The sequence below is a fragment of the Watersipora subatra genome, chromosome 1, assembly GCF_963576615.1.
Source record: "Watersipora subatra chromosome 1, tzWatSuba1.1, whole genome shotgun sequence".
Lineage (NCBI taxonomy): Eukaryota > Metazoa > Bryozoa > Gymnolaemata > Cheilostomatida > Watersiporidae > Watersipora > Watersipora subatra.
In genome coordinates this window covers 37,985,159-37,999,744 of record NC_088708.1, presented here as the reverse complement: position 1 = coordinate 37,999,744, position 14,586 = coordinate 37,985,159, and the positions used below count along the sequence as shown (strand labels likewise).

The window sequence follows — 14,586 nt, the reverse complement described above, 5'->3', positions numbered from 1 at the left end:
CCACTAACAGTAATTACTATTATTAATAACAAATTACAAGAAACATGGACTGTTTTGTTACTAGATGCACGGTATGTCAATATGTGAATATATATACATGTATATTTTTTTCCATAAATACAAACAAATAAATACATCAATATTTATATTTTCTTTGCAATATATTTGCATAATAAAACTAACAATTATCTATGCAACACAAAAGATATGAATCGATATCTGAATCGGATTACTTTTCAATAAGAATCGGTATATCAGATTGGGATCTGAATCGGCTGGTGAAATTAGAATCGGGACATCTCTACTGATAATGACTAGATAACGTTGACTATTATAGAGATGCCCCGATTCTAAATTCACCAGCTGATTCAGATAGCGATCCGATATACGGATTCTTATTGAAAAATACTCCAATTCAGATCATATGTGTTGCATAGAATATCAATTGTTCATTTTATTATGCAAACATAATGCAAAGAAAATATAAATATTATATTCTCCGTGATATCGAAGTCTCTCTTCTATTGCTGGATGAACTGCTGCGCCTGTACAAGTTTAGAGCAAATCGATGTTTCTTTTAATTACCGTTGGTGATTCAATTCTCTCAGTAAGAAGTCTCTTTCTTCTATCACTATCAATGTAGCCAGTCGTACTGAAGTGGGAACTGACTCGCCACAGATGATGGAGGACAGGCTAAATACCGATAACCCACTGGGGTTACCGTTTTTGAACAATACAAACGATATATTGTATTGTCAGGACCAAGAGAGTGATAGATAACTTTATGCATCTGACTGTTCAAATTACTTTCCTAATGTTAGTAAATAGAACTAGAAATTCCCCTGTCATACAGCCCACGACCTGATAATGGAATAAGTGATAATGGAAAAAAGAAAGGGTAGTGCTGGTTGTTGAAAAAGTAGTTGTCAGCAGGAATTGACAGAGTATAGTGTAAATGAGAGTTGTTCGAGATGATATAAAACAAATTTGAGGGAGCATGACTTCAAAAAGGAAATTCTATTAATCTAGGAATTTGACAGGGGAACTTGTTGGCACGTATGACATAGTTGTATTTAAGCATTGTATGTAAGGAAATGTTTTTCATTACATCCAGTGCATGTGAGCTGTGATATGTTGTTGTCAAGTCTGCCTAGAAAGTTGTTACGCAGTTCTTGAAAATCAGGACAATTTAAAAATTGAAAATGAGGAATGTGATGAAGGGGGCAGCATTGGGAGGAGCAATGTTGTTTTGTGCAATATTTTCATGGTCAATGATGTCCATAAAATCATGATCATCATCTGGAAACAAAGGGGCTGCCAAGTCCATGTCATTTACATCACCTAGAACATCTACTAAAGAATTCTCTGAATCAGATGAGTTGCTGTTATTAATTTGAGTAACGTGTTGTTGAAAATTAGCATTTGATGTTGATGGATGCTATGAGGACCTTCTATTTATCCTCCTATTGAGCTGTAATAATTGAGAGACACGTGGACGGCCACTGCGTCGGCCACGACGTGGTGTTCTGGGAAATTGTATGTCCATGGTAGTTGTCAAGTTATTTTGAAATGAAATTCAAAAAGTCAATTATGCAAAACAAAAGGTTGTAAAAAAATCACACCTAATCTACTACTATCTCAAACCTATGTTTTACAACAATAAAATCAATATTAATTAAAGCTGTGGACCTAACCTACTGTAATGTATGTAATTTAACAACAGCAATAAGGAAATATGTTTATTATATCTCTGAAATGCAATATTAGAAGTAAACAGGCAAGCTGCTCTGTAATATACACAGTTTAAAAGTTGGTTGTGTTGAATAGTTTTGATAGCGATCTAGCAGAAAGCAAGTATGAGCGTTCACACGTCTGGAAGTTTTCAGCAAACTGAAGCAAAATTAAAAAATGTTCTCGTCATAAAGGGGCGTTGTAGTTCGGCCCTAGCTTGTACATAAAATGTGAAGAATTTTGGCTAACGTTTTAAATAATTTAATGAAATCTTCGGTAAATGGAAAAAAACATAGGCTGATAAACTGTGTACCACAATTTCGTACCTGTAAATCGGTCTACGCCTCAAACGGCCTACGTTTATTACAGAAACCTTCGGATAAATAAATTTAATAATTATTCTTATAATTAAATCTTACGATAATTTTATAAAATCGAATAATTATTCTTATAATTAAATATTTTTGCAAGATATTAAAAACTGAAAAATATTAGAAACCTTCAGCAATTAGACAATGCTATAGACTGGTGAAATGTGCACGTTTTTCTCGTGAATGGCGCCCAGCTTAATAGTTCTACTATCTGTCACACGGCTTTATTGGCGTATCGTTAGCTGGTCTTAATTTTAATAAAAAAGCTTGTCAAGTTTTTTGTTGCGAATTTAGGCCAAATTAATCTGTCTATTTCTGTATAACCAGATCAGATGGGTAAGGTTTAGGATATTGTCTACAAATAATAAAGATTTGTAACATATTTAAATTGGTTTATAAGTGTTTTGTAACGTTATTATATTTAAACGACTCGATTAAAAAATGGTTAAATTTGTTGATGAGATTTCGGTACAAGGGGTTGCGACGGCGTTGATGAATAATTTTCGTGACTTGTGTGCAGATGCATTTATCATAAATCTCTCAAACGATCACTCCGCTCGTGTTTGGCCGTGGGAATATTACACTGCGTTCTTGTCTCCCATATTTGTTATCTTGTTCGTGATTGGCTGCAATAAATCTTATCGCTGTAATTGGGAAACACCGCACTTTGCGATTACGTCCTGACTAAAGTAAAAAGGTTTCTCAGCTCTCTTGATCAGGCTATAGAAATGAAATAAATTGTGTGACAGGCCCGAAATTCATTAGGTAAAAGTAAGGAGCTTGCAGCTGATGATTTTTTATTAGTGTAGCAGGCTAAAATACGGTTTTCTGCTAACTATTTGATCTGTAAAAAGTATCGGAAGTTTCAGATTTTTAAAAAAAGATCGGCCGATACCGATTCAGATAATTAACACCCATATCGGCACCGATACCAAAGTCGGGGCAACTCTAGTTGACTATACATGAATTTTTGGGATGCGGTTGGTTTCGCCATATATCCGAACATACATGCATTCTTTTCAAAGATGGTGGCGTGCTTATTTTGTTTAGTAGCTAGTTTCCGGTGCGGGTAGCAACTGAGAACTTAGCTTATACAAAGGCCGCGATGAAATAAATTAACTCGACGACCTAATTACCGTAGACCGGCAGAATCGTAGTAGGTACTCAAATGTTTACACAGCATTTACAGGACAATTAATATGACAAGTTTTTAATTTCCCTTATTTAAGGCGTTTGAGACATTTATAATAATGTATCTGTAGCTGGATTTAAAATTTTATTCTAGCCAACATGAGCAAATACAAAATAAATTATATGCCAATAGAGCCGCGTAGGACTAGACTTTTATCGCAAATAGCCGATGTGAATACGAGAAATAGAGACAGGTTGTATAACGCGTGACATCATTTTGGGCAAGTCTGGCCATGCTTTTTTGGCATGAGCGTTTTTACCGCGATCAACTTTTTTGGTTTTATTCTTCTAAAAAACTTGACAATGAGATCGCCTAACACAAAAAAACGACATATCAACTGATAGACAAAAAAGGCCTTTTAAAATCAACTAAAATTTAACGCAATCACATTTTTAATGGGATTAAGGCTATAGTAGGCCTATACCCTCTAACTATATCAGGTAATAGTAAATGTCTAAGAACATTTAGGGATTTACAAACTGGAGTCAATGTTCTTCACCATAGTATTCACAATTCAACGGTTCTCAACAGTTCATTTTCAGACATCGTATAGCCACACTTGCTACTCACATGCATACCTATGTTTATACTTGCTGTGCCTCCCGCCGTTGCCCGGGTATTAAAAATCAGCTTATAATCAATGAGAAGTGATGAGAGTAGCCTACCACTTGCTTAGCACATTGCCAATGGAAAACGGTATTAAAAATCAGCTTATAAACAATGAGACATAATGAGAGTTGCCCGCCACTTGCTATTAGCCTGGCACATTGCCAATGTAAAATTCTAGTAAGCTAGTTAATAAGCGCTAGGCTTCTAATGACGCTAGGCTTCTAATGATGGCATGCCATGACGCTGCATCAGCGTTGTGCAACTACAACCATTCTAACAATAGCTATATTTGAAGGGACACACATACATACTTTGAGAAATATATATATTGATGAAACGACTGACCTGCGAGTGGTTGATGCGTGTCCAAGTTTCTCAGTTGGCAGATAAATGCATGCATTCCGTGTTGCTCGCCATCAATAACAAGCTGAGCCATGACTACTGCATAGTTGGTTGTCTTACCCACTGCAAGAAATTCAATGATGATATGTGGCTCTTATATAGAAGTGAACAACAATTAGAAAAAAGGAGAGATGAGCTAAAAAAGCTTGAACTACAGATATTTTTAGGTCAAGAACATACAATTCCATGCTGTCTTGGAAGAAAGCTTTGACGATTGACATTTCTTGGCTCTTCCTTAACTCTGTATGACACACGTTGAATAACTGATAATAGAATATCAAAGGAGGACACAATGTTAGAATACACAACTATAAAGTTGGTTACGTAGAATGCACAAATGAGAGGCGTAGACGCAAGGCCATCATACAAATCAGATGATTAAGCCCGGGCTACACACTTTGAATCAATGCGTAGTTTGCATTGCTAGCATGTAGCCAATGTGTATGCAGGGGTACCGTTCCAATTGAAACTGCAATAGATGCACGAAGGCCACTGGGGTCAATTGAAACTGCAATAGATGCACGGAGGCCACTGGGGTCAATTGAAACTGCAATAGATGCACGGAGGCCACTGGGGTCAATTGAAACTGCAATAGATACACGGAGGCCACTGGGGTCAATTGAAACTGCAATAGATGCACGGAGGCCACTGGGGTCAATTGAAACTGCAATAGATGCACGATGGCCACTGGGGTCAATTGAAACTGCAATAGATACACGGAGGCCACTGGGGTCAATTGAAACTGCAATAGATACACGGAGGCCACTGGGGTCAATTGAAACTGCAATAGATGCACGGAGGCCACTGGGGTCAATTGAAACTGCAATAGATACATGGAGGCCACTGGGGTCAATTGAAACTGCAATACATACATGGAGGCCACCGGGGTCAATTGATAATCTTTTAGAGTCTAAAAGATTATCAATGCAGGGGCTGGTTACCTGCTAGTTGGCAGCAAGTAGTTTTTTAATATTTATGCTTTATCAACAATCATAGCTTGACATACGAGTGATCAAGTCTTTTTGCTGCCTTACCTGGGTAGAAGGCCAAAGAGGTATGCGATTTATATTATTAGCAATCATTCATGTAATTGTACTCATTAAAGCTTTTTTTGCGATGGTAATATAACAGTCAAGGAAATTTGTTTTTTGTAGCTAAAAATGTCTGCTACTAAGAAAAGAAAAGTTGACGTTGAAGGAAGAGTTTTCAATAAAGATTGAAGTAGCAAATATTTTGTTGTTGAGCACAACAAAGGAGTTATATGTGTAATCTGCCAAGCTACAATCGCTGTATTGAAGGAATACACAAACGACATTACACATCAATACATTCAGCCTCATACGATACCTTGTTAGGCCAAGCTAGATTAGACAAGCTGGAACAGATGACCGCAGCAATTAAGAACCAACAAGGGGTGTTTACTTCATATAAGAAAGACTCTGAGCTTGTAACCAAGCTTAGCTTCAAAGTCTGTGAGTTACTTGCAGAAAATGGGAAGCCATTTAGTGATGGAGATTTCGTAAAAAGTTGCTTGGGTATATTCACTGATTTCGCCTGTCCTGAAAAAAAACAGTTGTTGCAACAAACCAGTTTGTCTCATTTTACTGTGGGACGCAGGATTAACCAGCTTTCGGATAACATTGAAGAGACTTTGAAAGAACGAATAAAGAGATGCACATCATATAGCTTGGCTCTTGATGAAAGCACAGATGTTAGTGACACTGCCAAATTGGTTGTTTTCATACGAGGCATCACATATAATTTTGAAATAATTGAAGAATTTTCAGACATGGCCAGTATGTCTTTAACAACCACTGGACAAGGCATTTGCGACCAAGTAGTGAAGCTGATGGATAAGTTTGAACTGGACCCTTCTAGGCTCGCTGGCCCAACAACTGATGGGGCACCTTCGATGACAGGGACAATTAATGGATTCACCAAGAAATTCTTAGATGCCATAGATTCGCCAGAGGTTGTGGTGAATCACTGTATTATACATCAGGAAAATTTATGCACAAAAATTCTTGGTTTTACTGATGTGATGAAAAGTGTGGTTAAATGTGTGAACTACATTGGTGCTCGAGGACTCAATCATCGCCAATTCAAGGCATTTTTAGAAGAACTCGATTCAGATTACCCAGATGTTGTGTACTTCTCTGCAGTGCGCTGGTTGAGCCGAGCTAGTACGCTAAAAAGATTTTGGAATCTGTGAAAGGAGATTATGACTTTCATGGTTAATAAGCAGCCGGATGTTGCTTGTTTAACTGATGATGACTCTTTAAATGACCTTGCCTTTCTAACTGACATCATACAACATCTTTCAGATTTAAATGTTAAACTACAAAGCAAATTTCAGTTGGTAAACAAGATGTTTGAACACATATGTTCCTTTGAAAAGAAGCCTCAACTTTTTCGGAATCAACTGAGTAAAACACAACTTACTCATTTTCCTTGTTTAGCAGTCAGAAAAGCAGAACTGCCAGGAATAGATTGCTCCAAATATACTGAACAACTTGCATTCCGAATTTTCAATGAGGTTTGCTGATTTTAGGAGATGTGAACCTAAGTTCAAACTATTTTCTCAGCCCTTTAACATGGAACTGAAGACAGTCCTGACCGCTATCAAATGAAGCTGATAGAATTACAATCAGATGCTGATTTGAGGAGAGCATATACTAATAATGATTTAGTATCTTTTTATGAGAAATATGTATTTGGAAAGTATCCAAATCTAGAGCTGCATGCTAGAAACATGTTATCACTTTTTGGCAGTACGTATTGTTGCGAACAGTTTTTTTCAAAAGTGAAGTTCACTAAAGACAGGTACCGAAGTCAACTCACCGATGAACACCTGACCAGTCAACTTCGAGTTGCTACTACATCAGTAAAAGCAGACATTGAAAAGTTGTGTAAAAACGTAAAATACCAAGTTTCACACTAATTATCTGATATGCACTCTATTTGTTTGTCTCAACTTCTTGGTCCAATATTACAGATTCATTCTAATAAAAGTTTGTATTTATTGTTTGCAAGAAATGTACTTATTTATATTATAATATTTTCTCAGTTTCCTCCACTCGACACACAATTTTCTATTAGATTACATTATTTTGGGTCGCTGGCCCTAGGTGTTATTCAAATATTGAAAAGTGGCCCTCAAAAAAAACATGTTGCACACCCCTGTTTTAGACGATTAGGCCTAGACCTACTGAAAACTGACGGTTTTTCTGTTTAGTTGAACATTATCACACACGAAGGTGTGTGATAATTTCGTGAATACAAATTTTTCTTGTTGTAGCTGGGTAGTTTTCATCATAAAATATAGTCTTTTTTTGAGTAAACCTAAAACAGTGCAAACAGCTGAACAAAGGCTATTGCCATCACGAATTGTTGATTAATGCCAATAATTAGCTTATAGGCGTATGATATCTCTATAACGATGAAGAAAATCCAGCGATCATATGACAACCGATTCTCATTATCAATTTATTTATCAACGCAATTCGTTACTCTGGAGCATTAGTCGTGTGTGTAGCCACATCAGGTGTCTGCGCTATGAGTTGGTCATGCATGTAGCAAAAGCTTTACATGAGCTTTCACTGAAAAAAGGATGAAAACATCTTTGCTATGGCTCAACATTGATAACTTGCAAGAACAAAAACAACACACGCACAGCCAACACACATTTATCCTCCACATGGCACTGTCACGTCTGCTACTAAGGGTGGCCACAGACATAAGTAAATCTCCAAGGTGCTTCCAAGGTAACCATTCTAATGAAGTACCATTTTATTATTAAATACCTTCTATGATAGTTTTTTTGACAAATTTATTGGCAAAATAAAAACAAAACTTGAGTTAACAAATCAAAAAAGTTTTCCTAGATATGCAATGTAGAGAGACACATGATGGTGTGTGATAGGTTGAGTCACACCAACACACATGATGGTGTGTGATAGGTTAAGTCACACCGACACACATGATGGTGTGTGATAGGTTGAGTCACACCAACACACATGATGGTGTGTATTAGGTTGAGTCACACCAACACACATGATGGTGTGTATTAGGTTGAGTCACACCAACACACATGATGGTGTGTGATAGGTTGAGTCACACCAACACACATGATGGTGTGTGATAGGTTGAGTCACACCGACACACATGATGGTGTGTGATAGGTTGAGTCACACCGACACACATGATGGTGTGTGATAGGTTGAGTCACACCGACACACATGATGGTGTGTGATAGGTTGAGTCACACTAACACACATGATGGTGTGTGATAGGTTGAGTCACACCGACACACATGATGGTGTGTGATAGGTTAAGTCACACTGACACACATGATGGTGTGTGATAGGTTAAGTCACACCAACACACATGATGGTGTGTATTAGGTTAAGTCACACCAACACACATGATGGTGTGTGATAGGTTGAGTCACACCAACACACATGATGGTGTGTGATAGGTTGAGTCACACCAACACACATGATGGTGTGTGATAGGTTGAGTCACACCGACACACATGATGGTGTATGATAGGTTGAGTCACACCGACACACATGATGGTGTGTGATAGGTTGAGTCACACTGACACACATGATGGTGTGTGATAGGTTAAGTCACACCGACACACATGATGGTGTGTGATAGGTTGAGTCACACCGACACACATGATGGTGTGTGATAGGTTGAGTCACACCGACACACATGATGGTGTGTGATAGGTTGAGTCACACCGACACACATGATGGTGTGTGATAGGTTAAGTCACACCAACACACATGATGGTGTGTGATAGGTTGAGTCACACCGACACACATGATGGTGTGTGATAGGTTGAGTCACACCAACACACATGATGGTGTGTGATAGGTTAAGTCACACCGACACACATGATGGTGTGTGATAGGTTGAGTCACACCGACACACATGATGGTGTGTATTAGGTTAAGTCACACCGACACACATGATGGTGTGTGATAGGTTGAGTCACACCGACACACATGATGGTGTGTGATAGGTTAAGTCACACCGACACACATGATGGTGTGTATTAGGTTGAGTCACACCGACACACATGATGGTGTGTATTAGGTTGAGTCACACCGACACACATGATGGTGTGTGATAGGCCCTCACGCAACTGAATAACTCTTCAGAGTCTCGATGCACCTGAGGTACTAGTGCCGAGGTACTGGTGTTAAAAACGCATTCACTAGTGAAGGATGCTGATGCCAGTGAGCTTAGCCTATGAACTATCAACACGTGATAAGAACTAGATGGAGATATACTCACAGCCTCCAGGCCAATACTTTATAGAGCTGACTGTTGGACTGTGGATTACAAATTGATCCGCAACTTGATCATACACGGCTGTTGTCTCGAGGCCTCTCAGAAATGTTCCTAAACATTTCAAAAATAATTCATCTGCTACAGTGTACCTAAACAGTTACTACACAAGTTTGTGATAGTTGCACCCAATGTGTTGCAAAGATGTCATTGTTCTGAACATGCGCGCAACTCCGGACACTCACAATACGCTGACTGCTCTATAAACACTCAGCTGGTACAAAAGATATGAACAAAACTGACAAAACAAATATTAAACCTAAGGCTAGTTACCATGACCAATCTCAGTCTGGACATAAGTTCCTATGATCTCATATCTTTCAGCTTTAGGTAGGTACTCAGCCTTCTGAGCCTCAGTTCCCTGGCTTGCAATCGTTGGCACAAACATAGAACCGTGCAGCCCAAAAGGATGCGAGGTATCCAGTAGCGCTGCCCTAAGAATATAAGTGGTTTATTTTCATAGAAATCTTGAGCTTGCAGCATAATAATAATAATCGTAAACCAATAATAGGTCATATGTCAAGGATCATCTCGATATATCGAGCCTAAAAGTGTATTAAGCGATTTTAAATCTGCGAACAAATTCGCATTGTTACATATATAAACACCTGTAATCTAATTAAAACAAATAGATCCTGAAAATACGACCACTGAACCTTTAGAACAACGTGAAACTAAAACTGAGACATTCTCTAGGATTTAAAGAAGAATAAAAGTAGTGTGACAAACTATTGTTTAGAAATACTACTCAAAATTTAAAAAAAACGTACATATGCATCTATATTCAAGAATACTATACGGCAGCTTATAAGAGTTTGATGTTAGATAAAAACCAAGTTGTACATTGTATCAGAAAATCACACTCTGAAAATAGAATATGAGCATCCCAAGCAGAATTTTTGGCTTGTTAAAAATCTGAACCTGACAAATGTGATTTAATGGCGAATTAGCTTGAGGAAATGCTAAAGCTTTGTATCTAATGCTCAGACTGTTCCAGTTATCACCCGCTGTCACTTGTGTTCAGACTGTTCTCGTTGTCACTTACTGTATCTAATGTCTGTCTGTCACTTACTGAATATAATGGTTAAGAACACCTGTAGTGTCTTTATCATATCCATACTCCTTAGCCTTCTGCGCGATACTGGTGTATATGCGCACTGAGTGATCATACAAGTCATCTCGGTCCATCATTACAAATGACTCCGCAATTTTATATTCAGGGTCTTCAGCAGCTCTTTTGTCTGAACAGTTTTAGACCATATGTTCTAATAGCAAGTAGACAATGTACAACAATTAGCTTTTGAGAAAAAAACATGGTTCAAAGGCTGTATGTAGCCACTAAACCAATTGATGCATCAAAGTATTGTAGTGCACAACAAGCTGACATTCGACTAGTGCAACTCGAAGATGTAATAACAAACTAGTAACATACCTAAATAAGTGCAATAAAAGCAATTAATGGTGCAAGGTTTTGACTAAATTAAGACTGCTCATATCTAACAAGACCCGCATGAACCGGAGCCAAAGCACTCTACTGCAAAGTGTGCAATAATTTATCCAGTGACTTGATAGTTTGTAAGATAACAAAGGAAAGCTAAACAATTATTAAAACTAAACACATTATTCTTCCCAATTTGCATGCATATACTTATGTAACACGAATAGATGTAGTACACACTTAGTGCAGCTCAATTACTTACGGGCTAATCGTCTCGCATGCATGCCTTCTTTCCCAAATATTTGAATAGTAACATTTTCAGGATTAAAAGATCCAATCTTTCTCTCTTTTTTAATATCGGCATTCATGGTTTTTGCTTGCATTTTGCGGAATCAGCAGCCTGCGTCTTTCTTGGGGAAAGGACGTGACCAAAAGACAGTCCGCCTACAAAAGATAGCTAATCATCGATCAAAGGTCGTTGAAGGGTCTAGATGAAACTGTCCACCTTGTTGCACACGTACTATATAAATAGGCTATGTTATCGCAATCTACCTATTCGGTGGGCTCCCATTTGCGACAATGTCCGGGCAGTGAGAGGAAATTACTACCCCAAAAACTCTCGTGAGAGAAGTCAAGAAAGCGCGATTGTGCCGCGATATATGACATCACAACCAAAGCCGTAGAGATTCAGAGTCCTGCACCACGAACCGGAAACAAAGATGCTGTTTCCAAACAAACCCGATCGATATACTGATCTCTATTGGAATATTCTTACCTCGCTCTCAACATCTCACTTTTTTACATTTATTTTATTTTTTTACAAAAAAAGTTGTAGTTTCTTGTAGAAAATGTTGTCCTCTTTCAAATGGTGTATGATACAACAATCAACTTTAAAGCAACTGCTAATGAGAGTAATATTTGTTGGTTAATGTTGTGCCTCTCCATTATAACTTAAATAAAAATAGAGCTCCCATAAACGCTTCCGCTGGCCACGAAACTCTGTGAAACTATACGGCTTTGATACAAACAAGGAACTAGCTCTGTTGATATTTGATACTCTGTCTTCCAAGCTTCAGTTCATGATTGAGCAATTGTTAATAGAAAAATGCAATGTCACTGCAGAATACGTAAATTTTGGGAACTGATCATTTTTTTTCTCAACGCCAAGAACAAAAGTTAACTCAGTTTTTGTGTGTGTACCATTGAATGGAGTGAACTTATACTCCCACTTTGGGTGGTAAGCTATAAAAATGCTTTTGGCTTGGCTGATCTAATAGGGATTTATTTACAGTGATGAATAGCACTGCTGCTGTACAACTATTGCAGAGTTTTTACATGCCACAACTCACTTACACATCCGCATTTCATCATGTGACTTGAAACAGATCAGTTGTAATAGTAAGTAACAATACCAAACTTATAATTCTTGATCAAACCAAGTCAGCTGGACCTATATAGACAATTCTTTGCGCAAATGCAGGCATTAACTCATCAAGAGGCTCAGTTTTATCATCAAGCTGTATCAATAAATATAAGTAAAATAATTGGCCAGGCTGTGTCTTTATAGCTTTTTACAAATCCCAAAAGCGTCGTAATCCTCACTATTGCTACAGCATAAATTAGTAGAGTTTGATTAACAATGTCTGGTGTTAACCATTAAAAAGACTCATGCTTGTGCCTCATCCAGGAATCATGTCCGCTTTATGATGTGGCGGATTAGGGGATAAAATGTGAGATGAAGTTTGAAAACACTTACAATGTATACCCAGAATGTTCATTGTATTCTTTCAATAAGTTTAATATATAAAAACCTTTTTTGGAAATACTCAGTAAGTTGCTATTCAGACTACGAGGATGAAGTCTCACACCTAACACCTAAAATAATAAAACAAAATAATGCAAAGGGGTGAGCTTCCATGTCATATATGGAAGATGCTGGAACATTTTCTAATGTAGTAATGGTATCTTCTTGAGCCACTGGCAACTGATCATCATTCATTGTGTCATAAAATTTACTACAATAATAACAAAAGAAAGTGTTACTAACAGAAAGTATACATAAATGTTAACTGACAAATGAGACTTGAGATGTACTCACATGCATCTTATCAACAATACTGAAAAGTAATCCCAAAAACTGATCAATAAAATTGATTGAATGAATGTTAAAAGATTTAAGGAGATGGTTTTTTAGATTTATAATATTTTACACTTATGTTCCATTCAAACATGTGGATCGGACAGCTGTGAATAAAAATGCATGGCCTGCTGACATTCTCACAGAGCTTTGGACGTGTAAACAAGAAACCATTATCATTCATAAGACATCATTTATAAATTCTGGTGTGTACAGTTAATTAAAAGCGCAAGTCACAGCCATAGACTATTCTATACCTATAAACATACCGGTATCATTTCTTGGAGTGAGTTTTGCCTAAAGAAATGGTTCTTTACAAACAGAATGATAAACTATGTGGGGCAGGGTAGTTCTTCTTGGCTTCCTTCTCATAAGCATGTTCAGCAGCCTTCCTACGAAAACCTCCATATTGGCTCATTGTTGGGCCGAGTGGCCTTTTTATTTTGGCCACTGCTGAAGGCTGCACGCACTCCAATTTTAGTCCTGTAATTATTATGATATTTGTTCTTTTTCATGTGAAATATGTTTTGCGTTATGTCTTACATGGTATAAATCTGATGATACCTCAATTAATCACAAAAATTTATCCAGAATATCTGATGAGGAGTGTCTGACACCAGCCAAACTATTAGTCCCAAAACCGCTGGGGTTGGGCCTAATAGTTAGGCATGTATCAAACAGCTATCAATATTGAATACCATGTGAGGCATGCTTGTACATTAATGTATAACTGACTGACTTGTTACCTAAACTATGGTAATACTACACCCTGCCAATTCACCCTAAAATTCACCTCTTTTGCGTAAAGCTGTATCCTTTTCCCGAAGACAATGGTGTGTTCAGGAGAGTGATTTTCTGACTCGCTGTACGGGCCTTCACTGTACAGTGTACAGCGGGCCTTCACTGTACCTTCCACTGTTCAATGAAGGTCTCAAAGGCCGGACCATACATAGCCGCCTCATAGTAGTTTTCGATTTTATCCGACATGTCTTTGTGGAATGCATCAATAGCTGCTTGCCTTAAAAAACTCAATAATATGTACATGATGTGCATATCATAAACAGTAATATCTCCCAGTGTTGTGTAATTTTGTCTTTTTACTATTGAATCATCATTGTTCACACAGAGTATGTACTTCCACATGAATCATAAAATGTACAATCGTTTGAGAAGCAGAAATCATTACCATTTCTGGCGCTGTAGTTCAGAAACCTTTGGAATCACTTCCACTTCTGAATAAATGTTCTCGCTAGAATGATAAAAACAGAACAATTGTTCACAAAATGTAACATATCAAGCCACCTAAAGAATTTTAATGTTTGAGTAATCATACCCACATATGACC

At 37.6% G+C, this 14,586-nt stretch overlaps 2 protein-coding genes across 3 annotated transcripts in view; one reads left to right on the top strand and one right to left on the bottom strand.

Annotated features, from left to right (window-relative positions):
• LOC137406795 (peroxisomal acyl-coenzyme A oxidase 1-like) overlaps positions 1–11,565 on the bottom strand; it is a 40,834-nt gene extending 29,269 nt beyond the window's left edge. The window contains exons 1-5 of one of the 2 annotated variants that reach the window (XM_068093410.1): positions 11,367–11,565; positions 10,739–10,907; positions 9,940–10,100; positions 9,613–9,720; positions 4,249–4,368 (exon numbers count right to left, since the gene is read on the bottom strand). In XM_068093410.1, the coding sequence (XP_067949511.1) occupies positions 4,249–4,368; positions 9,613–9,720; positions 9,940–10,100; positions 10,739–10,907; positions 11,367–11,487 (679 nt within the window). In that variant the 5' untranslated portion in view covers positions 11,488–11,565. Of the gene's footprint in view, positions 1–4,248; positions 4,369–9,612; positions 9,721–9,939; positions 10,101–10,738; positions 10,932–11,366 lie in introns of both variants that reach the window. The other variant, XM_068093418.1, reaches the window with a different exon arrangement.
• On the top strand, positions 4,598–5,253 carry LOC137385285 (uncharacterized). Its single transcript, XM_068071729.1, has 2 exons — positions 4,598–4,620; positions 4,755–5,253. Exons 1-2 carry the CDS (start codon positions 4,598–4,600, stop codon positions 5,251–5,253), a joined length of 522 nt encoding a protein of 173 aa, XP_067927830.1.
• Positions 11,566–14,586: the final 3,021 nt, after the last annotated feature.